General features: G+C 32.9%; 1 protein-coding gene across 1 annotated transcript; it reads right to left on the reverse strand.

The window, feature by feature from the left end:
- Positions 1-1,477: 1,477 nt before the first annotated feature.
- On the reverse strand, positions 1,478-17,616 carry LOC123700645 (chitinase A-like). Its single transcript, XM_045647893.1, has 2 exons — positions 17,555-17,616; positions 1,478-3,272 (listed from the first exon to the last, which is right to left on the reverse strand). The coding sequence occupies exon 2, from the start codon at positions 3,262-3,264 to the stop codon at positions 1,597-1,599; it is 1,668 nt and encodes a 555-aa protein (XP_045503849.1). The 5' UTR covers positions 3,265-3,272; positions 17,555-17,616; the 3' UTR covers positions 1,478-1,596.
- Positions 17,617-25,527: the final 7,911 nt, after the last annotated feature.

Consider the following 25,527-nt stretch of genomic DNA (forward strand, 5'->3'; position numbering starts at 1 on the left):
GGTAATTGTCTTCAAGTTGCATACAATTATAAAAAATCAGGTTATTATACCATATTTTTAAATAATGTAAAATTTTCAATGGAATTTTCTTTCATGATAACATTAAATGTAAAAAAAATATTTAAAGAATAAACTTAAGTACAAAAATAGTCTGGAATAAAACAAATACCATGATAACTCTTACTCCACCTAGTTAAAAAATATTTACTTACCATTAATAAATAATCCGCCATTTTCCTGGCCCGACAGGTAAACTAGCATAGAACCAGTCTGCGATCGTGACCTGCTTCCAATATTGATATACCATTGTTTATTGTTTATATCTTGTTAACACGTGATCCGAATCATAGGAAATATCGATTTAAATGTTAATTTTGTGACATTAGTCGAATGTATGGGGTTTGGATAAACTTTAGAAGTTTGGGGTTGTAATTTCAAAATAAAATATATTGTTTGTAGTAGCGCAAAATAGGTTACTTACAAGCTAATGACTTCGATTGCATTCTAATTTTAAATATGAATAATTTTCTAATCTCAAAACACTCAAAAATATTTATAGAAATCGGTCCAACCATGGAATTACGAAATTAGACAAACACAGAAGAAATTATATCCAGATAATGCAGAATTTTCTTACGGAAATCGCATTTCAATATATTATGTAGTTACATACTTCATACACATTTTTTTTAAATTCCGAATAGAGGTTTATTGGGGTTTTAAACACTTTGAGAGGGTTTTTGAACTCTTGAGTTTAATAAAACTGCACTGATATTTAGAGAGCGAATAAACAATGCGCCAATTTTATATTCAAAAAAATATGTTGATAGGAACCAAGTAGGTACATAGAATGTTAATAAATTAAATTGTGACTATGGAAACAACTAATTTAATTCATCTCATTTAGTCCTTGACCACGATAAAGACATCTTATTTGTGGCAAATATATTAAAATTTAAACGCTCTCTATAAAACTTTCGCCAAGTTTAAAAATAATAAACCAATTGAAAACAAGATATTCCCGTTCGGAATCGCAAATAGCCGATTTGAATTCCGTTATATTGATAATATTGAAACCAGTCCTTAGCCGACAGAGTTAAAAAGAAAAAAATATATTTTTAAAACATGCAATAATAATAAAACACTTAACCCTAACGTTGTTTATCTTAAAAGCTTTATTCAAAACCATTTAAGTACAAAATAATATTACACACTTATTTACCGTAACGTGGATTGTAGCAGTAAATTACATTTGTTATCAAAATTTAATGCCTTTCAAATAAATAATATCAATTTAGAATTTCATGAATTTTGCATAATAAATCATCAGGCGCATTAAAATGATTTAAATCTCTTTGTATCTTTATAAATGAAACATGGGCTTTACATCTGATAATCGACAAAAGGTTATTTATTTACATGACTCTAATTTCAGAGTATAGGTATTTATAGCAGAGGTAAATAAAAATGCGTGTAATAATTTTAATCAGTCTGTATTTTTAAATAACGTATCCATACAGTTACAATCTACTTGAGGCCTAGCTTAAACCAAACTTAGAATTATAATCACATTATTGGAACACAATTTTACAACATTTAGGCGGGGGTGTTGCCGAGAGCCATGTTCATACTGTTCAAAATGTCACCATTATCTGCGTCGATTTCCCACGCGAATAAACCGCCCAAATAGTTCTTCCTAACGTATTTGCCTTTTTCTGTAACTGACCTCGCGTTATCGTATGTTATTAGGTCCCCTGTTGAAGGCCTAAATACGTATGGTGCTTGGGCTACATTGTCATAGTGGAACTCCCATTTACCTTGAGCAATTTCGGTGGCGATTTCTCTGTAATCAACCACACCGTCCTGCCATGTACCTTTGCAGGGTCCAGTCGCGATTCCAGTGAAGGGGTTATTGTCCGTGTAATTATGTACTCCGGTCCACCCACGACCGTACATAGCGACACCTACAACAATCTTCTTGGGGTGAACACCTTGGGCTAATAAAAATTGCACACCGAAGTCGGTTGTGTAAGTTTCTTTGGGATTCCATGCAGGCGCGTACAATGCAGTTTGATGACCTAAGGTGTCGTTTGACCAGGCGCCTTTGAAGTCGTAGCTCATAAGGAAAATGTGGTCCATGTAGGTTTGAGCGGCTTTGTAGTCGATCACTTGGATCTTGTCCCAACCAGCGCTGATAGCTGATGTCAGTTCGTACTTCCTGCCGGTTTCAGCGGACAACTCGTCTAACATTTCACGGAGCTCCTTCATCAATGTAACGTATACATCACCATCTTTAGGGCTACCGAGGTCAGGATTAGCTCCCTTACCTCCAGGGAATTCCCAGTCGATATCAACACCGTCAAAGAACTTCCATGTCTGGAGGAAGTCCTTCACTGAAGCGATGAAACGGTGTCTTTTAACTTGGTCGTCGAAGAAGAAGAACGGATCAGCGAGTGTCCATCCACCGATGGATGGCAGAATCTTCAAGTCTGGTCTAGCTTGTTTCAATGACATCAATTGGCCAAAGTTGCCTTTGTAGGGTTCATTCCATGATGAGAGACCCTTCTGTGGCTTCTGTAAAGCAGCCCAAGGATCGTGAATCGACACTTTGAAGTCTTCACGGCCGCTGCACGAACGTTGTAACGCTTGGAAACTTCCTTCAATTTCCTTTAAACTGTCGTTGATGCCATCACCACCACAAATTGGAATGAAACCGTAGAGCAGATGAGTAAGATTGGGAATAGGTACGCGGTCAACAGGGTACTTTCTTGGGTATACACCCCATTCAACGAAGTACGCGCCAACAACTTTTCCAGATGTCTGCTTGAATGGCTTGTGCTTCTCATCAATCGTATAATCTAAAGGCGGTAAGTGGCTACCATCTGTATCAGCTACGATAATTTCAGTAGGATCGCTGGAGCTGCAACCATCAGGATTACATAGCTCTACTTGCATCTTATAACGACCACCCTTCTTGACTTTGAATGTAGCAGTCGCTGACGCACTTGACGGGCCGGACCAGTATTCCTTTCCATCGAGAAGCACCTTGGCTGTTTCGGCTGAGTCTCCAGACCACACGTTCCAGCTGACTGTGACGTCAGCTGCATCCTTCCTCGTCACCAATTGGTTGTAAGCCGTCGCGGCTTGGTTGACTTCTACAATCGCGAAGGTTCGCTCTCCCCACCCGAGTGTAGGTTTCCCTGGAGGGGCACACTGCGCCGCGGCGAACAGCCCGAGGGCCACAATCAGCGCCTGATGCCTCATACCGGTTCCTACAAAAAATAAATAAGTTAAAATTCGGGCACGAACCTCACATTTAAGCGTCGGCCGGGCACTGATCTCTCATCTCAAGTGTTATCATTTATATACGGAGGGTATTGTAGGCCAACCGCTAACACTCAACAACCCGTATGGAATGTCATAGTGGTGTTTAACGTAATAAAAATCGTTAGCACCGTTTTCTATCCCGGTCATTGGGTCGGTCAAGGTGACGGATCGTTTTTAATTGTTTCTCCCTAATGATATGTATTGTCTCTTAATGAGCCGAGCCCGTTATGACTAAGATGTGGAGCGTCGAGTTTCGGAAATATTACCCAAACAAAGGTAAACGTAAACAAATATATTTGCAGGGTTTATGGGCAAAAACGGTATGGGATTCGATGGAAATAAGGTTATGTACATTACGACGAAATCTCCGATTAAGTTTAAAAATGCAAACAATGAAGATATATTTGCAATGCAAAACAAAGACTCTAAAATAGAAACAAAAAATGCCGTTATTCCATTTAAATTTACCTCTTTATGAACTCGAATTAAAATCTAGAAAGTAACACTATCAAATAAGAGTAGCTTAATACGAAAGTTATAAAAATAATCTTTAAATAGAAATTCAACCATATCAAATACACAATGTTTCTATAACTTGCAATAACACTCTTAAAAGCTGTTTGAATAATATTCGCATGTGTGTGTCAAAACAAATTAATTAATGAAGCCTATCACATGTTATTGTGAATATTCTATTTGTTGTAATAGTCAGAATATATTACATAGCTTTCCGCCCGCGGTTTCGCCTGCGTTTTCAAAGAAAAAGCATAGTTCCCGTTCCCGTGGGATATCCGGGATAAAACCTATCCTAAGTGTTAATCCAAATCTAATACCATCTATATGTGTGCTAAATTTCATTGTTATCGGTTAGTAGTATTTGTGTGAAAGAGTAACAAACATACATACACATACATCCATCCTCACAAACTTTCGCGTTTATAATATTAGTAGGTAGGATAGGATTAGAATTGTAAGTGCCAGATTCACAACTATCTGATAAAATTACTGATACTCTGTTTAACACTTTTGGCTTAGACATACATTATCTCTCTAATCTCAGGAACTACTGGTACGTACGATTTGAAAAATTATTTCGGTGGTAGATAGTCCATTTATCTTGGAAGGCTATATTATATCATTACGCCAAAACCAACAGGAGCGGAGCAATGCGGGTAAAACCATAGGGCACAGCTAATCAATATAAATAATAAAGTGACGATAATGAAAAAAAATCTTTAACGGTTATAATTTTTGGTATCAAAAATATTCATAAAAGTTTTAAACGCATAAAAATAACGTATCAATATTAACGAGGTATTGGATTATCATCTCGATACTCGCATAATGTTTTAATGCAAAACCAATTAAAATTTTCACTTACTTTTTAACATAAGGAATCAAAATATATACTTTTTACTACTTTGTATATTTCTTAGACTATATCAAATTCTATTGAAAATAATAATCCATACTAATATTATAAAGATGAAGAGTTTGTTTTTGTTTGTTTGAACTTGCTAATCGCAGGAACTACTGGTCCGATTTGAATAATTCGTTCGGTGTTAGATAGCCTATTTATCGAGAAAGGCTATATTATATCATCATAATATAAGATCACCACAAGCGGAGCACTGCTGGTAATGAATAAATCGGAGTAACTATTTCTACGAAATAATTGCGCATTTCAAAGTTATTTTATTAAAAGCAAACATAAACGAACAGTAACCAAACTAATTAAAATATAAAATCTTAATTACCTTTAACATGTAGGTACGGTATAAAAAATCCACTCATTTATCAATGATCTACCAAACAATCGATCTATTTAACTGTAAAAGAAATTGTGCTTGACTTTAAGTGCATTCTAAATCTTATCAGCTGACTAGTATAAATTAGAGCTTCCGTTTAAATGTATAACTAGTGTCATACCCCGACTTTGCACTATAATCATGATGGGAAATTTCGCAAGACCTTATCTTTGTATGTAGGTAATACATCTTTTAAAGAAATAATGTTTATTTAATACCACAAGCCAATTAATTAATAATACATATACAGGGTAGTATAGAAACTCCTTCTTTTAGGAAGTCGGTTAAAAAAGTCAGAGTGGTGCTAAAAAGGGTGACTGCAGTCTGAAACATGTTTAAAATAATCGCTAGTCGATTTTATTTTTGGTAAAACTAGCGGAGTCACGATCCTCAGTAATGAGGGAACGAGTAAAGAGAGAGAGAGAGAGAGAGAAGAAAACTAGCTGAGCCCCACGGTTTTACCCGCAGTGCTCCGCTCCTGTTGGTCTTAGCGTGATGATAAATAGCTTTAAGCCTTCCTCGATAAATGGGCTATCTAACACCGAAAGACTTTTTCAAATCGGACAAGTAGTTGGGACCTGACACCTGGGATTAGTGCGTTCAAACAAACAAACAAACTTTTTAGCTTTATAATATTAAGTTATGTCATTTATGAAATTATGTATTTAGGCAAATACAACGCCTTTAAAGAACGAGGTACTTTCTGAAAAAAGAAAAAAAAAACTTTTATTTTAAATAGAAATAACATGCCAATTCATTTACAGTCATTTGAATATTGTGAATGCATTCACTTTCCTAAAATAAGCACAAATATTATCTCTACAGATATATAGATAGTGCGAAATTAACAACTATTGAATAATTCATGAATTTGTTTTGTAACAAGTTTGTGTTGAGTCCTAGACCTTACAGTGTAGATCCCTTGAGAAATGTGGCTTGCAAGGTGAACGAACTATAGCTCTAAGAGCATAATGTTATCGAGTTTTGTAAGTGTTCATCTTTCTGTAACGGTGCATTTACATCAAACGAACATAGAGATAGAGCTAGAGCAAGAGCATTCTTTAGTGTTCTTTTAGTGCAAACGAAATTGTATTCAGTGTTGTTTAGTATTTGAACATTGTATAAAATCTTTTCGAACGCACTAAAAACAACGAAAGAATGTTCTACGCCTATCTACACTATAAGAATTTGACATAGTGGCAGTGGGGTTAGAATGAGCATTCGCTCGTATGATGTAAATGCACCGGTAGGAGAATTGGAAAAATAATAGAGCAATACTTGTAACCAATATACAGACAAATATCTGAAAAAAAACCGATATGTACTTAAGTATATTATGTACCACATTTACAACAGAAAGGGACATATTAGTAATTCTAAAGCTTATGTGTTATTCTGGTACACAACCTACATGTATCATCAAAATATTATGCTCATTGGTTTATGCATGTAGAGTACAACATACATACAAATCGCTTAACTATCGCGTTTATTAGTAGGATATAAAACGTGTCAAAATTTCTGCTGAAACATCAATACAATGAAATGTATTGATTATCTTTGTATAAGTGTTTGATAAGCAGTGAATTTCCTACAAAATAATCTTATCTAGATCTATGTTTTATCAACTACAGTAGCGTGCCGTCAATTAAACTAAATAGTATAATAATATTATTAATTATTAAGGCTTTATCTTTGATTATACACTCACCTGTCTAGATTATATGAAATGTTTTGTTTTTCTTTTTTTAATGTGTTACATAGTTGTTATTGCAGAAATTATTATTTAAGCAAATAAACTATAAATTAATACTTAGTAATCCTTTTTTTATGTTTTTTAAAGATTACTGTTGCCCTTGTTGGTATTTTTTATGGATTTTCAAAGACATATTTTTCAAAGACTTTTCACATAGCGACGTATGGACACAGATTTTTAAGATTAAATTTAAGCATTTTTTAAGTTTTTGATTACTCACCCTTAAATACGATACGTATGAAATACTAATATCAATAACACTTTAGTTTTAGAAGGAATAATAAACACAATAAACACTTAAAAGGATTCTTACATACATGGACATGCAGGCAAGTATTTAATAACTGACATACTTAACAATCATCGTCATAGTATTATCAATTAAAAATATTATTAGGGTTCCTTTTGTCAATAACATTTTTAATATGACAATAACTATATCAATATTTATTATAAGAGTTTGTTTGTTTGAACGCGCTAATCTCAGGAACTACTGGTCCGATTTGAAAAATTCTTTCGGTATTAGATAGCCCATTTATCGAGGAATATATCATATAGAGGCTATATATCATCACGCTAAGACCAACAGGAGCGGAGCAATGCGGGTAAAACCGCGGGGAACAGCTAGTTTAAAATAATCTCCAATACGTTCATATTCTGTAACATATTGGATCAAAATTGAACGTTAATAATTTTAAATAATAAAATAAATATACCACAAATGTCGTTGTAAAGAAAGCAATAATACCTTATTAATTAATTAGTTTTCGAACTTTCTTTTTATACTTAAAATCATTTTTTTTAAATGTGATGTAAAATTTTAAATATTGTGAAGTAATTTTGAAATAAAATAATATCTAAACATATACCTAATCATAGTTAATTTAATAATGTACTTGTTTTAATTTGCATACTTTTTAATGGATGATTTGAGCTAAATTTATTATCAGTATTGCATGAAAAGTCCTGAATTTTGTTTTCAATTTTTTTTTATAATTAGGACGGAACCACATAAAGGGGAAGTATATAATCTCCGATTGATTTTACTATGACGTGTCTAATCGTTTTTCAAATTAACCAAATGATTCAAATCTAAACTATGAATCAAAAATACGTCACGTTGTAAATATTTTGATAAGAAATGTTTGTTTTGAAGAAATATGACTAGTTCCGATTTAGAAATGCAAATTTCAAGTAATGTATGAAATGTAAGGAAAATTATTAATCCAAATGATTTGGATTGATGTCATTTGCTCAGCGAATTTGTAAATATAAAAGTAATTAAAAAAAAATATTAGTAATTCTAATGTTTATAGTTTATGTAGTTAAAGCAGGAAAATTATAAATTTTTAACCACTGTACTATTACCCTAAAAGAAAAAATACCCTTCTCCTTCATCAACTATCTATCTCATCGATTATTCAAACCTACCGAGCGACCTAACAAAATTAACAGCTATTACAACGAAATGAAAAACTCCATATAAAACAATAATAAGTACAAGGTATCCCATTTATTACATTAATTTAATAATTATCCCCAAAGAATACATATAAATTAAGTAACAAATGCAACATGCGACAAACATCAGATATCGAGTTCAAAAACCTTCGCATGTGTCCATAATATTAAATTACAATATTATGTTCAAACGGCGCATTTTTAAATTTCTTTTCGTATGCCAAAGACCCCTATTTTGAGTGGAGTATGGGCAGGTGCGTTTTATTACATAACGATCTAAATATATTTTAAACTAGGTTTCCGCCCGCGGCTTCGCTCGCGCAGTCAAAGAAAAACCCGCATAGTTCCCGTTCCCGTGGGATTTCCGGGATTGCGTAATTTTCCCGGGATAAAATCATATCCGTATCGTATCAAAATATCTCCATACTAAATTTCATGAAAATTGGTTCAGTAGTTTAGGCGTGATTGAGTAACAGACAGACAGACAGAGTTACTTTCGCATTTATAATATTAGTATGGATTACGTTTCAATATAGAATTTCAAAACAAAAATATACATCATAATATTGTATGTTTACTTTAGAAAAATGTCTCATTGTAAAGTTTCATTCAATAACGAAAAACATTGTCAGCTATATATCAGCTCAGAAAGCTACATCTAGTAAAAATATAGCTAACCTAACTTTTAATGAAATACTTATTAATATCGATAAATTAATTGTACATTTTATCCATGCCAATAAAAATATTCAACAAATCTAATCTCCATAATACATCAATATTTTGGTGTAAAAAGAAGTAAACATAACCCGAAACTTATAAGTTCTAAAAATGAGCTATGATTTCAACCCTTTACAAACTATTACATTTATAACAAGTCATCCTGTATATCTAATATATAATTAAAATATCTATTCATTCACAATATATTAGAGATTTCTGAAAGGCAATACATCGCTGACCTGTATTATGTATAGCGGGTCATTGACCTGAACTTGAAAAAACCGCCCACAAGCCATTGTATGCAAAACACTGACACACAAACATTCTTATTGTTAATTGTAACAAATTCGATCGCATAGCTTTGCGGTTCATTTGCAAAATTAAATTATGTGAATGACTAATTTTTGTCGCATTGTTATTATTTTCTTGTGTGGAATTTTATTTTAAAGGACTTTTAATATTTAACCGAATATAATAAAGATAGGCAAATATACCGGCTTATCTATAGAAAGGCGAATGTTATAGTGTCTGTTTGTATATAATATGCTATGGTCTATTTACATAAATAAAAAAAATTATTAGTCTGTCTATGTCAACCAATTGGCGATGCTTCTACTAATAGCAAAAAACATCGCGCGATTTATATATCGATTCATAATTAGCTTCTTAAGAAAAAAGTAAAAAATATGTAAGTACCTATATGAAAATCACACATAAATTAATACTTTAAAAAAAGAATAGAAAAAAATGTGTGCGTGTACTAGTGTACACACGTAAGAAATGAAACTTCTTTATCACCTTATTTTGCAACCAAATAATTTACTATATTATGCAAATTTACAGAAATACGTCGAATCACGCGTGGTAGGGATAAGAAAAAGATGGCGCGTAACGGAAAAATGTCACGCGTAACGAAAAATAGTTACAAATTTTTTCCAACCCCGATAAAGAAGTTTCACTTCAATAAATAAAACCGATATTAAATCCAAAAACGTACATTTTCCATACAAACTACATAATATTGTGAAAGGTCAAAACGCATCTCAATTATGCATAGTTCCCAATTAAAATCCAATCAAGGCATTTGAAATCCGGTTGCAATAACAATATACAAAACAATTAAACGTTTGTCTGTCTCCGATAATATACAGACAACACGACAATCGCGGAATGTCGAGGATGAGACCTTTTGTTTATAAAACCCTACTAATATTATAAATGCGAAAGTTTGTGTGGATGTTTGTTACTCTTTCACGTAAATACTACCTACTAAATCGATTGGAATGAAATTTTGTATGAAGGTAGCTGAAGACCCAGAATACAACAAACGCTACTTTTCATCCCGGAAATCCCACAGAAGCGAAGAAGAATTATTTGGATTTTTCTTTGAAAACTCGGGCGAAGCCGTGGCCGGAAATCTAGTACCTAATCTTTAAAATAATAGGCGACCAAATGACTACTCTTCTCTTTTCATATTACCTACCCTTAAGTATGTGGCTCTTAGAAAAGGCTCGTATTTATAACAAACTGAAGGATTTATTCAATCAGAGTTCTTTAAGAAACGCATTGAGTTCGTCGTTCAGCATATCTATTAAGACCATCAGTTCAGAAAGAATTTTCTATAGAATTTCTATAGAATATGTACTTATATAATGTTATGTCTCTTTTACTTTCTAATTATTTGATACTAGCTGCTCCGCGCGCTTTCACCCCCGTGGCTTCACTCCTGTTGATCGTAGCGTGATGATATAATATAGCCTATAGCCTTCCTCGATAAATGAGCTATCTAACACCGAAATAATTTTTTAAATCGGACCAGTAGTTCCCGAGATTAGCGCATTCAAACAAACAAATAAACAAACAAACTCTTCAGCTTTATAATATTAGTATAGATTACAAAAAAGACGGTTTTATAGATGCTGACAACATTGTCTCTACTTGATCTATACATAATATTGTGAAATGATGTTGAAAAAAAAATGACTGACCGGTTGGCTTGGTTGGTAGTGGCCCTGCCTTCCAAGCCAGAGCTCGTGGGATCGATTTCCCACCCGGGGCAAATAATTGTGTGATGAATATAGATGTTTGCGCTGTGTCTGGGCGTTAATTATCTATATAAGTTATTTATTTAAAATTATATAATTATATATATGTATATTTATCAGCCATCTGGTTTCCATAACACAAGCGAAAGCTTAGTATGATCAGATCGTGCCGTGTGTGAAAATTGTCCAGAAATATTTATTGTTTATTTATTTAAAAAATAGTTAATTATAGCGAAGGATTTCAAAATTCTGTGTTTTATGTCGATAGTTAGTCTAGTTTCGTTTGCCTGGATTAGCGTAGAGTTGCAAATGGGGAACCAAAATACAATCTAAAAAGGACATAAGATTTACAAATATTAAGAGGCTCATACTCTTACTTTCAATCTAATTATTTTTCATATATAAACAAAAAAAAACGATTCCAACAAAAAGTCACAAATAAACACGTTAAAGACGGCAATTAAAATATGAATTTAAAAACACAACAACCCGTATTCGCGTCAATCATATCAATTTTTTTATTGATAAAACCGTAGCCTTGTAATATTTACCATTCTTCCATGATGAATACGGGTCTTAAAATCGTATTTAAGTCTTTACAAGGCAAAGATTTTGAGCCATTTTAAACATAACTTCAATTATATTGGACCTGGTAGTTAGTAATTTTACGCGGCTTAGCTTTCAACAGTCTTATAAGTAAAAAAAAATGTTTTTTTCACTGTTATTTAGTTTTAGCAAATTATTGAGTTTTAGCTTATTTCAATAAGGATAGTGGATATAGAATGGAATTTCATAGTTATTTTTTATCATGATTTTAAGCCCACGCGATAAACGCAAAAATTTATATGTTTGTTTGTTAATCCTTCACTCATAAACTGCTGAACCAAATTCATGTAATTTGGCTCACACATAGAGGGTAACTTGGATAAATACATAGGATATTTTTCCCAAAAATCCGACTGAAACGGGAACTATGTGGGTTTTCCTTTGACCACTTGGGCGAAGCTGCAGGCAAAAGCTAGTTAGTCATATTTCGACGTGCCACTTCTAGAGCGATAATAACCTATCTAAACCTTTTTCTTAAAATATCATTGGGTTCTAAAACCCCACTATGTCAAATTATTTTAGGGTAAACAGGCGTAGAGCATTCTTTCGTTGTTCTTAGAGAGTTCGAAAAGATTCCATGCAATGTTCTAATACTGAACAACACTGAATACGAGTTTTCGCTTACACTAAAAGATTAAACAATGCTCTAGCTCTATGTTCGTTTGGTCTAAAATCTAAATGTACCGATGTACAGATGCGTTGATATAAACAAAAACTTATACAAATGATAAATACGGATTCAATGTAATAATAATAAATACAATTGTGTGTCATAGAACCTTAACATATAAACCTACATTTATTGCCACGTGTATTTTTAACCGTACCTATTTAATCTATACTAATATTATAAATCTGAAGAGTATGCTTGTTTGTTTGTTTGAACGCGATAATCTCCGGAACTACTGGTCTGATTTGAAAAATTATTTCGGTGTTAGATAGCCCATTTATCTTTTTTTTTTTTTTTTTTTTTTTTTTTTTTGTGTGGTGTTTCTCAATGTTAGCCAGAAGGGCTTCTACATTTTAACGCGGACGCGGGGGTGAACTGAAGGTTCACCCTGGTAGCGACATGCACAAGGGCGTCCCCCCTTGACGGGGATCACGAACCTCGGCTTGAGCTGTCGCTTGAGTGGAGGAGGCCAGAAGGGCCCTAATCGGACGGGCGCTCACCCGGGTGGGCGCGGGAACGCGGAACAAGGGACCTCGTCTTCGCCGGCGAAGACGGTGTACGCTTTCTGCTGTGGTGTGTGCGGTGTCGCGGTTTGTTCGACGTTGGGCTTCAATCGCCGAGTCTAGCCGTGCGTTAGCTTTGGTAATATCATCGTCGGAGTCGTCCAAGACATGTCTCGGCCGCCTACGACGATCGGGTTTCGCGACGTATGCGATGGCCTTTGTCACCAATGGGTTAGGGTGGTTTTTAGCCTTGTCGAAGTAGCGCTTAGACGCTTGCTTCATCCATTGGGCTATGGTGGGGAGTTCTAAGTCCCTATGTAGGTCCACGTTACGCACGAACCAGGGCGCTCCAGTCGCTATTCTCATGAACCGCGACTGAATCGTCTGGAGCTTGTGTATGGAGCTGGGGGCGCAATGCGCGAAAACTACACTAGCATAAGTGAGGATTGGACGGACCACCGTTTTGTAAAGTGTCACCTTATTTCTAAGGGACATTTTACTGCGTTTGTTAATCATGTAATAGCCCATTTATCGAGGAAGTCTATAGGCTATATATCATCACGCTACGACCAACGGGACAGAAGTCACGGGGGTGAAACCGCGCGGAGCAACTGGGTAATATTATATAAGTTTATGCTTAAAGTTTGTTTATGGAGGAACGAAATTTATTTTAGGTTCGTTGTTAACAGATTATGATGCTTTTAAAGGATGCGGGTTCGAGTCCCGCCTCGTGATCGAATTTTTTCTATTCTTTATAAATTAAGATTATGATGCGTTTTATTTATTTCATATAGGTATGATACAGCACAATAATTATTAATTAGTCAAGTTTTTTTTTTTTTATATATTTACGTGAGTCGTCTGTTTCGTTGTTTTCATTTTAAATAGGTTCTGTCCTAAAACTTCCATATTATTTAAAAAAAAAAAAAAAAAAAAAAAAAAAAAAAAAAAAAAAAAAAAAAAAAAAAAAAAAAAAAAAAGCAAGAAAATAAGGTATTTTTCATATAAATAAACGAAATTGCGAACCATCCGTTGTATCTTAAATCGGTTTACCGTTTAAGATAAACCGATTTAAGATACAACGGATTAAAAGCAATTTATTAAAGAAACAAAATCTTATCTAACGAACAAGATGTGAACAGATGGATCGTGAAATGTCACCATTACAATATAATTATTGACTTTTTGCACGTGGTTGCCATAGAAACCATGTTACTAATACAGATAATCACTACATCTATCTATCTATACTAATAAAAATGAATCGCAAAATGTGTTGGTAAGCGCATAACTCGAGAACGGCTGAACCGATTTCGTTAATTCTTTTTTTATAATATTCCTTGAAGTACGAGGATGGTTTTTATGTAGAGAAAACGTAAATATGTACCACAGGCGAAGCCGGGGCGGACCGCTAGTAGTATATATTTTCTGTCCCTAAGTCCCTTTGTATGCTTAAATCTTTCAAACTACGCAACGGATTTTGATGCGGTTTTTTTAATAGATAGAGTAATTCAAGAAGAAGGTTTTAGTATATAATTTATTAGGTTTTAGACAAAGCGGGCGAAGCCGCGGGCGGTAAGCCAGTATATTCTATACGAATACTACTTAGTGCTAAGTGCTAACAATAATCCTATCCTATCCTACTAATCCTACTACTATTATAAAGGCGAAAGTTTGTAAGTATGGATGTATGGATGTTTGTTACTCTTTCACGTAAAAATTACTGAACCGATTACAATGAAATTTAGCACACATATAGAGGGTAATTTGGATTAACACATAGGCTAGGTTTTATCCCGGAAATCCAACGGGAACGGGAACTATGCGGGTTTTTCTTTGAAAACGCGGGCGAGGCCGCGGTCGGAAAGCTAGTATTATAAATACGAAAGTTTCTGAGGATGGATGTGTATGTTTGTTACTCTTTCACGCAAATACCACTGAACCGATTACAATGAAATTAAGCACACACATGGAGGGTGACTTGAATTAACACATAGGTTAGGCTTTATTCCGGATATCCCAAAGGAACGGGAACTATGCGGGCTTTTCTTTAAAAAACGCGGGTGAAGTCGCGGGCAGATTGCTGGTACATATATAATTTTAGATTGTGAATTCCCTTGTCCCCTTGTGGGGTATGGGGCAAGATGCATTAAGCATCTGTTTCATTAGCTCTCTGTGTCCTGGACCCAAGACATGATAGGTGTTATCCCAGAAAACCCACAGGAACGGGAACTATTCATAAGTTAGGCGGCAAGTAAACATTATTGTTTATTAACCGACTTCAAAAAAAGGAGGAGGTTATCAATTCGGCCGGTCTGTTTTTTTTATGTATGTACACCGATTACTCCGAGGTTTCTGAACCGATTTGCGTGATTCTTTTTTTGTTCGATGCGGGATGGTGTCGAATTGGTCCCATAAAAATTTTATTCGGATACGCCCAGTAGTCTTTATTTTATGAGCATTTTTGTCTGTATTTGTAAATGTTTCAAGTGCAAGTTTGAAGTGGGTTGTTTTTAACGCAGTTATCACTTGTTTTAAACATTCAATTATTACGTGAGCGTATTTACGATAAATATAATATAATAAATTAAATATAACATCTAAAGAAAAATCGCGCGCCGCATTGAAAATAAAAAAAAAATATCAAGAAAACAACAAACAAATAACATTGCAAATTCATTACATTTGTTACATGCAAACGGGTTCATCGTTGTTTATATAAGATCATTGACTTAACAAATACCTTAATTCAATATCTTCCTTATCCAATTGAATTAAGGTGCAATTTCCAATAAATTGCATTACAATTGCTTTCATATAGCAAGGGACACATAACGGTTGTTAACAGTTATAAAATGAAGTAATAAGCCAAATCCTTTACTGATATTTTTTAGGGAACAGTAGTTCCTTATAAGTCATTTATCACATGAGATAAAAACAGAGTTCAAGCCATTTATTATTAACTGTAAGAAAGTTAAAATTAATTATTTCGAAATAAGAAAAAAATAGAAATAGGAAATCACTAGGTATATAGTATAAAACAAAGTCGCTTTATCTGTCCCTTTGTATGCTTAAATCTTTAAAACTACGCAACGGATTTTGATGCAGTTTTTTTAATAGATAGAGTGATTCAAGAGGAAGGTTTTAGTATATTATAATTTATTAGGTTTTAGACAAAGCGGGCGAAGCCGCGGGCGGTAAGCTAGTTCTATATAATTTAATGCAATAAAAATCTCTGATGAACAACGTTTTTTGGCTCTAAATTCGTTTAATTTTACAGTTATTTAGCTACGTCTAGATAATTATCATAAAATGTGATTATTATTTTAATTTTCTATTATTAATCCCCTAATAGACATTGTTTTAAGTTATTTCTTTGAACAAAAACTATAACACTACGAGCAAAGCCGCAAATAAAAAACATATTAAAAATTAATCTACAAGCAAAGTCGGAAATAAAAACCAGTTAATACAAAACGAATCCTCGTCAAACACAATAACAGTTCAAATAAGTCGGTTAATCACATTCATCGCTCCAAATTCATTCTAAACTAGAACTGTATAAATTAATCAGTACAGTCGCTTGGAAAAGTCATTAATGTTTAATTTAATATTAATATTAAGTTGTTTGATTTACACTTGTAGGGAGAATCGTGTTTTGCATGATCAATAATATCTTGGTGATAATAAAAAAGAAAAATCTATTAAAGTACAACAACAGCTTATTTTAAACTAGCTAATCGCCCGCGGCTTCGCCCGCTTAGTCTAAAAGTTAATAAATTATAATATACTAAAACCTTCCTCTTGAATCAATCTCTTAAAAAAAACCGCATCAAAATCCATTGCGTAGTTTCAAAGATTTAAACATACAAAGGGAGAGAGAAAGCGACTTTGTTTTATACTATGTACATACTATGTAGAGTGATTTAAACATAAAATAAAAAATTTTTTACATACCTAGTGTGATTTAAAGGCACAAAAACATTAAGAATAGTTTTGTCTTCATACATTTAGTATCGCGTGTTTATTGAAGTGAAAACTAATTAGGTTTTAATAAAACATGCGCAACACAGATAAAGTAAATACTGGATTAGATATATAAAACGTAATTGTTTATTTAAGTAAAGCACATTTTCCACGGTACACGGCAACAAACTTCGAATCTCCAGACGGATGTTAAAGAAAAATTTATTACTTTTCTTTTCCAAAATGATTACCGGAGTATGTTTCTCTGATACAAAACTTTTCGTAACGATTGTACATTTTTGTCTTTGTTAAAAAAATACAAACGCAAATCCTACGTGTACTTTGTATTTGTTTATCTTATAAGCTTATAATATTTCGTGGCTTTCATTTGGTTTTTAATACATTTTACATATATCTTCACTGTCAAGGCTACACTCACTTATTACATTAAATTTATTTTTACAAACTAATACCGGTTTCGGAACATCTTGCAAAACCGGTCGTAATATTATGTTGTTCTTTTTTTTCTAAATCTCTAAAATGCGGTTCCATCAAAAGATAAAAATATTGGAAAAAATACAAAGTATTAATTATCTAGCCTAGAACTTTAACTCACAAAACTCAAAAATCACAATTAATTAAATTAAACACTTATCTATCTCACTGTACATGAAAAAAATAATACGTACTGTAATTTTGTATGTATGTGCGATGCACCTGCGCGCGCGCCGGCCCTATTGCTACTGTGCTCTATGTGATATGTCTCGGGTAGATCTTAATGATTCAAAAGGGACTTAGACATTAGTATTACAAACACGTCTAGTTGACACTGCTGGCCGTGCCAATGAAAATGGCGTTCAAATTTTAATATTCTTTTGTTTCGCTCTTCCCCAAATAGTACTATTAGATTTGTACTAAAGTTCCTACTATGTTCGAGTGAATTTCCTTGACCCCTTGTGGGTTTGAGGCAAACTTATGTCACATTTGTACCGTACTCGTACTACGTCATTAAATTATTATTCGTTTTTAGCTCAAATCCTGTTTGTTACTAAATGAAACATGAATTTTCCTCTGCTTTTTTTCTTCTTCTTTCTTGATTTTATAATTATTCTTCTTTATAAACCAAGGCAATCAAGTAACTTTAACCGACTTTAAACTCTTTTTTCAATCAAAAAGTCGACCCAGTACACACGTGACAGGGAACCATACATACAAAACAAGAAACTATTCAATCAGTTACCATCGCACATTTCAAAGCCTTTTTCAATTGAATCTGACAAATCAGTATTGTTAAATTTGAATTCGTAACGAATTCAAACGAACCGCTTCACAAAGGTTTCATTTGGTTCAATGCATTCGCGCCATCTAACTGAATCACACAAAATTATAGTTAATGTCCAATTGTTTAGGGAAATAGTGCTTTTGTTTGTTAGATATTTAATATTTAATAGACTTCAATGAGGAGGGCTAAATAAAAATAAAAAAAATGTGTGCGGGTACTAGTGTACACACGTAAGAAGTGAAACTTTTTTATTACCTAATTTTTTCAAAAAATAATTTACTATATGAAACTTTACAGAAATACCTCGAACCACGCGTGGTAGGGATAAGAAAAAGATGGCGAGCAACGGAAAAATGTCACGCGTAACGAAAAAATGTTACAATAAATTTTTATCCATCCCGATAAAGAAGTTTCACTTCAAAAAATGTCTATGGACGCCCGTTTGCAACGTAGTTCCTTTCGTTATGAAGTAAGTATTATAGGGGGTGGAATTAAATAAATTTGCAATATTTGAGAGTTAAATGATAAATGAAATAAGAGAAGGAATGCACTTTGGCTATTGTGTAAAAGTGTCGTGAGAATTTTTCGTGACGCTCGCTTAGCCAGCTTACCGCGCAAAAAAGTATCGACTTTTTTTTGTTGTTACAGTAAGTATGTTTATTTTAAATAACGAAGGCAACAAACAACAGCGCAGACTAAAAACCCCAAAAAATCTGTCATTTTAAGAACCTCATTTTTAGAAGTCGGTTGAAAATCGTATGGTCAGTTTGGACGCCACATTTTTCGTCACAGACTACACTCGCAGGTCTCTGGCCGCATTAGCAGCCAACACACGGACGCAACACGGAAACATTGCATCCAATTCTTGCCTGGAGATAAACACTATCTTCTACATACAATATTATGATTATTTTTTAACAAAAAAAAAATGAAAGCTGCCAAGTTGTCAGAACTGGACAAAATTTTAATAAAACCAACTGATTTAATTTAAATTTTGTCAACCAACGGTATTTTTCAGATAAAAAAGTATAGGTATAAATTTTTAAAGAATGGAAAAAAATCGATGACAAGACGGGATTCAAACCCACTTCAGCCATTCTGGGGCAAAAGAATGACATAATATGATTTTTTTCTATTCTATTAAAAAAAAAAACATTTAAAGCCTTACCATAAAACACTAAATATCAGATTAAGAAAGCATATCAAAATCGGTACACCCAGTCAAAATGTCTGAGGTAACAAACAAAAAAAATACAGTTGAATTGAGAGCCTCCTTTTTTGGCGTCAGTTGAAAAATGGTATGGTCAGTTAGAATACATTTCACATTCTTACCTGGATATAAAATGAAATATAAATAATAAACACTGCAGAATGTGTTTTTATAATTACAAGCGGTTGTATGCATTTACATACTTGATTAAACAGCTCTTAACTGACCACTCTGGCGGGATGTGGTGCAAAAATTGTTCGTCTGCTTTTAGTTTATTTTTAGTTACTTTCAAAATATAAGCAGTAATTAATTAATTTACTCATAGGTTTTTATAACAACAAAACGAATACATAGATAAAAAATAAATGAAGACCAATTCTTATAATATTGTAATCTTATATCATTTTTAACCGACTTCAAAAAAAGGAGGAGGTTATCAATTCGGCCGGTATGTTTTTTTTTTATGTACCTATGTACACCGATTACTCCGAGGTTTCTGAACCGATTTACGTGATTCTTTTTTTGTTCGATGCGGGATGGTGTCAAATTGGTCCCATAAAAATTTTATTCGGATAGGCCCAGTAGTTTTTATTTTGTGAGCATTTTTGTCTGTAATTGTAAATGTTGCAAGTGCAAGTTTGAAGTCGGTTGTTTTTAACGCAGTTGTCACTTGTTATTATCTATTCATATCTACCTCCCAAGTCCTCTTATTTGAAAAGAATTGAAATGAAAACGAAATATTTCATGCTCCCACTCTACCAAAACAAATCCTACAACTTTATTGATACCAACAATAGATTCAATAAAACAGAATCAAAAAGCAGCACGCGTCAACAAAACAATTACTCATTATGGTACGGGAGCTAGCAACGTTTTAAAAAAAGTCATTTTAGTATAGTTGGGTTTTTGATATACTGTTTCTCTTGCTATTTCGGTTAGAGTCCGGGCTGTCTGGCTGGCCGCAGTGGTTGCGTTTATTAGTGCGCATCTTATCTGCACAGGAAAATATCCTTAATTTAAAGTTATTTTTTAATGCGTAATTTTTAATCTTTTGCCTTTAGATAGATCCATCAGACATAAATTTTTTATTGCAAGACGTTTCTTTCGTTGTAAAATAGGTGCCATACGCAATTTTTATTTCAAAATAACTAAAATGTCATCGAAATAAGTGAAATTACATCAACATGAGTCCGCTTAAAAGGTAAGTAATAACTTTATTATTTATATTATATTATCCTTTTTTAATACTTATATTGAATAATTAGTAAACTAATATTTTTAATAGATGGTTTCATATTTGTTACACTTTTGGGTATAAATATGAATTTGATGATATTTGTATTTTCTAGTGTTTGATTTTACGCGAGTATTATACATTTAGAAATTAAAGACTCGGGAAAATAATACAATGAATAAATCGCATTTAAAATCCGTTAAAAAGTCTTTAATTTCTTGATGATATTTGGTTTTTATCAAGTTTACATTAACGTCCTATTTGTGGTTCGTTGGGAAAAGAACGCAACATGGTAGATTGTTGCAAAAAAATTGTAAATAGTAAAATGAATATTATATATAGTATAAGTAACACAGTGATTACTTATCCTTTACGGGGACTCATCTTGATAGAATTTCACTTATTTCGATGACATTTTAATTATTTTAAATAAAAAATCGCGTCTGGCACCTATTTAACAACAAATAAAACGTCTTGCAATAAAAAATTTATGTCTGTTGGATCTATCTAAAGGCAAAAGATTAAAAATTACGCGTTAAAAAATGACTTTAAATTAAGGATATTTTCCTGTGCAGATAAGATGCGCACTAATAAACGCAACCACTGCGGCCAGCCAGACAGCCCGGACTGTAACCGAAATAGCAAGAAGAACAGCATATCAAAGAACCAACTTTACTAAAATGCTCACTTGTCAACGTTGCTACCTCCTATACGATTAAACATAAAGGTAGATATATTAATTCGCAATTGCATACAATAATCAGCGCCTTTGTCCGTCTGTTTAAAATGCATAACGTGATACGGAACCCAGTGGCTATGTGTTTGTGCTTCGTCCGCGGAAGTAAATAGAGGCCGAATTATCAAAAACTATAAACTAGCTGAAGACCGCAACTTTGCCCGCATAGTAAAAGAAAAGTAAAATCTTGAAATTTTCACCGTCTTCTGCTGTCTTCTTATTCTTAGTGGATACTTAATAACATTTTTTGAGAGACATGTTTAGAAATATGTACCTTGTTTCCCTTTTCAAATCGCAATACTTCTCATACTAAAGCTAAAAACACGCTCTCTTTATGTCAAATTCGGGTAATAACACGTAAATTAATAATTAGGTCCATGATATTATAAGATTATTATATTATACACGACTCTATTTCCTTAGTAAGCCTCTCTAATGATTCTTCTTTCAGTATTCGATTTTTTTTCCAATAGACTCTACATATTCTAAAAAATAATAATAATACTCATTTTTAAATGAATCCATTAAACTATAAATCAAAGGTACTCAAAATAATTGCTCCCTATGGTAAATATAGGCTACTTAAATCAAAAGTCCAAAAGTATTTCTCACACACACACACACATACATGCGCTCACACACATTAAGTACTTAACTAAGTTTTATTGTAGTTATTTTTATGTTTTTTATTAATATTATTGTATACCTTTCTAGTTTATGGTCTATTCTTAAGAATAATATGTTGTAATCCTTATTGGCAATTTGTTCAATTAATCAACAAAATAGTAAAATCTTATAAAATGTAAAGCTGTTGGATTACCTACCAAAATAAATAAATAAATAAATAAGTATTGAAAAAGTAGTATTTTCTAGGGTTTGATTTAACGCGAGTATTATACATTTAGAAATTAAAGACTTTTTACCGGATTTTAAACGGAGTCTCCCCGTGACCACGCTCTCTGTAAAGTGTTCGAAACGTCGGGAAAATAATATAATGAATAAATCGCGTTTAAAATCCGTTAAAAAGTCTTTAATTTCTAATTGAAAAAGTATGTAAGAGCATGTAAGAAGTTTTACGCGAGTAAACCAGCGTGCCAAGCTAGTATTATCATAAATTCGGAAATAAACACAGATTATGCTAACGTTTACAAACAATAACACCATTTTGCATTCCAAATGCCTTGCAATGCGGAAGGAAGCTGTGCGAACGCGCTGAATCACAATTTTCCTTACCTTGTAGTACGAACTTATTTTGAGTTTTATTAGTTGAAACTTAAAGTAGAGGTACTCATAAATTGAAAATTAAAGGGATAATAAATAATTAATAATATTAGGTATCTATCCTACCTCGATAGATGGACTATCTAACACTGAAAAAATTTTTCAAATCGGACCAGTAGTTCCTGAGATTAGCGCGTTCAAACAAACAAACAAACTCTTCAGTTTTATAATATTATTAGTAGGTATATTAGTATATAGATATATGCACCTACATAATATGAACGATTAAAATTCGTAGTAAGTATAGCTAATACTAGTATACTACTGCCACCTGCGACCTTTAATTATGAAAAAGAAATGAATCGATAGAATCCTATTTTTTTAATTGATACAAATTATATTGAAATGCAATAAAAATAAAAACACAATGTTTTATTTCGCTATAATATCTATACTAATATTATAAAGCTGAAGAGTTTGTTTGTTTGTTTGAACGCACTAATCTCGGGAACTACTGATCCGATTTGAAAAATTCTTTCGGTGTTAGATAGCCCATTTATCGAAAAATGTTATATTTCATCACGCTACGGGCAACAGGAGTGAAGCCACGGGGGTGAAACCGCGCGGAGCAGCTAGTTATTGTATAAAAATAAGTTTTGTAAGTGAATAAACTGTGTACTAAGTCCAAACTCAGTAGGTAGTTTAACATACTTACTAAAGAAGCTGCACATTGCACAAGCAAACATTGAACATGAAAACCAAAACAAACATATAATGCTTTTTATTATAAGAAAATATAAGAAAGTATCCAAAAATACTGAGAAACAAAATCATTAACATATCTTACGCTTGTGTGTGTGTATTATTTCTAACATTGTGTATGTGTGCGTAACAAAATTTCTTGGATTGATGGATTGGAAAAAAGTTGTTTCGCTTTTAAAACTGTATTTAATGCTTTGATTGATGGATTACCGTGGGATTTACTTTGATAATTACTTTAAATGTCACAGGAAGCCAAAAAACAGACGCGGCGAACGGAACATTATGTCCATCAGTTAAATGAAGATTGTAGGATTGTTGGATTGACATTATCTTTATAAGTGTTTGATCTTATTGTTAGTATAGCTTTTACTCGTATCATCCTTACTTCATCTGTAGTTTCACGCACTCTATGGACAGATTTATTTCAAACTTAGTACACTTATAACCGGTGACAATATTATTCATGTGTTTATCTTAGGTATTAAACATCTATTTTAGTTTTTCTAACTATTTCAATTATTTTATTCAAAGTATATTGTCTTCTATTTGTACATAATATACTATGTGTTTTATCTTAATATTATGCAGTAAATACTTATTATATAAATACTAATTATACATTGTGATGAACAAATTCCCACTAGAATCCACCTTTTCTAGTTATTATTATAAAATAGATATATACATTAGGGTACTACAAATATGTACTGAAATACGATAAATGCTGCATATAAAACTCCGTTCGTTTTCATGCTACGGCAACGTTTATCGTATCGTATATACACTCACGATACGACACGATATCGTGTCGTGTGTATTGCAATAACAATATTAAGTGCGTCCCTTATCAGTTCTTATCTGCCATCGTTCGGAATGCGACTAGTGCATCGGATAGCTCTAATAAGCCGCTTCCATCATTAACATCATTAAATGTAGGGTATGTTTGATTTTGGAGATCCTGGGATAAATGCAAATAAAAAGAAGTGAAAAATACTTTAGAATGTACTAAGATGTATATGTCACAGTAAAATTAAAAACACCCACTGACTTACTAAAAGAGTTTATCTTTTAGCAGACATAGACTGGGTTTATGCGCGGGTTCTCTTCAATCTGGTTTTGTCGTATTACACATAGACAACTACTAAAGTGACAGATCCCTGGTTTAAAGTTAGACTGTGTTTGAGTTGTTTTGTGGCAATACCACTATAGTTTACAAATTACAATATACCTAGCGAGAACCGTACCAGACCATTTAGAATTCGAATCAATTATTTTTCTGAGAACCAAATAATTATACCATATACAATATTTCAGGACCAATGCAGTTTTTAACTGGATTTTCAAATTCAAATTCAAATTCAAATTATTTATTTCTTCCTTTTACAATAGGTCCTTAACTTATTTGTGATTGGAACACTCCTAGTAAGCAAATAAATGCTTGTGTCAGGAGGTTCCGCTCTTCCTTAACACTATTAGACACAGAAACAGAAATAAAACAATATGAATGAATTCAATGCAAAAACACAAAAGAAAAGAAATAATTTAATAAAATATCTGTATGAGTGTGTGTGTGCATGTGTGTGTGTGTGTGTGTGTGTGTGTGTGTGTGTGTGTGTGTGTGTGTTTGACAGCACGTTTATTTTTTATATTGGAGCAAAGCTTCGGTATCTGAGTAGCTTAAGGGTTTCAACCATTCCGTTAATACTTTTTTACAGTTTTTATTGAGCAATTAATTAAATTTTAATAAAATAAAATAAAATACAATTTTATTGAATTCATATACTCATTATCAATCCATTTAATTACCTAAAACGATATCCACCCTCTGCAGTAGTTGTTAGGGGCTAGAGCAAATTCATATTAACGCTAACGTTACGTGTCGCGTAAAGCGCTACAAAGCGTAGGCGTCTAACAGTTACAGCGTTTACAGCGCTTGCAATTTGCACAGCTACTTACGGAATACACAGCGTTAAGTTGTGGAAATAAACGCGGCGTTTTGGTTGAATAAAATGCTTGAACAAGACGAAAACTTATTTTCCAATCGCTTCGAATCTACAACACTGTAAGTATTTTTTATGAAAGAAATAAAATTGCAGCTATAAAGTGTAGTGACCTTGTAGTGACATAAACAGTGAACGTAAAGTACGATTTTTAGTTTAAACGATATTGTAGTATCAAATATGATAGAGTATTCTAAATAGAATTAAAAATGTATTT

This window comes from Colias croceus, chromosome 20 (genome assembly GCF_905220415.1).
Source record: "Colias croceus chromosome 20, ilColCroc2.1".
Classification (NCBI taxonomy): Eukaryota; Metazoa; Arthropoda; class Insecta; order Lepidoptera; family Pieridae; genus Colias; species Colias croceus.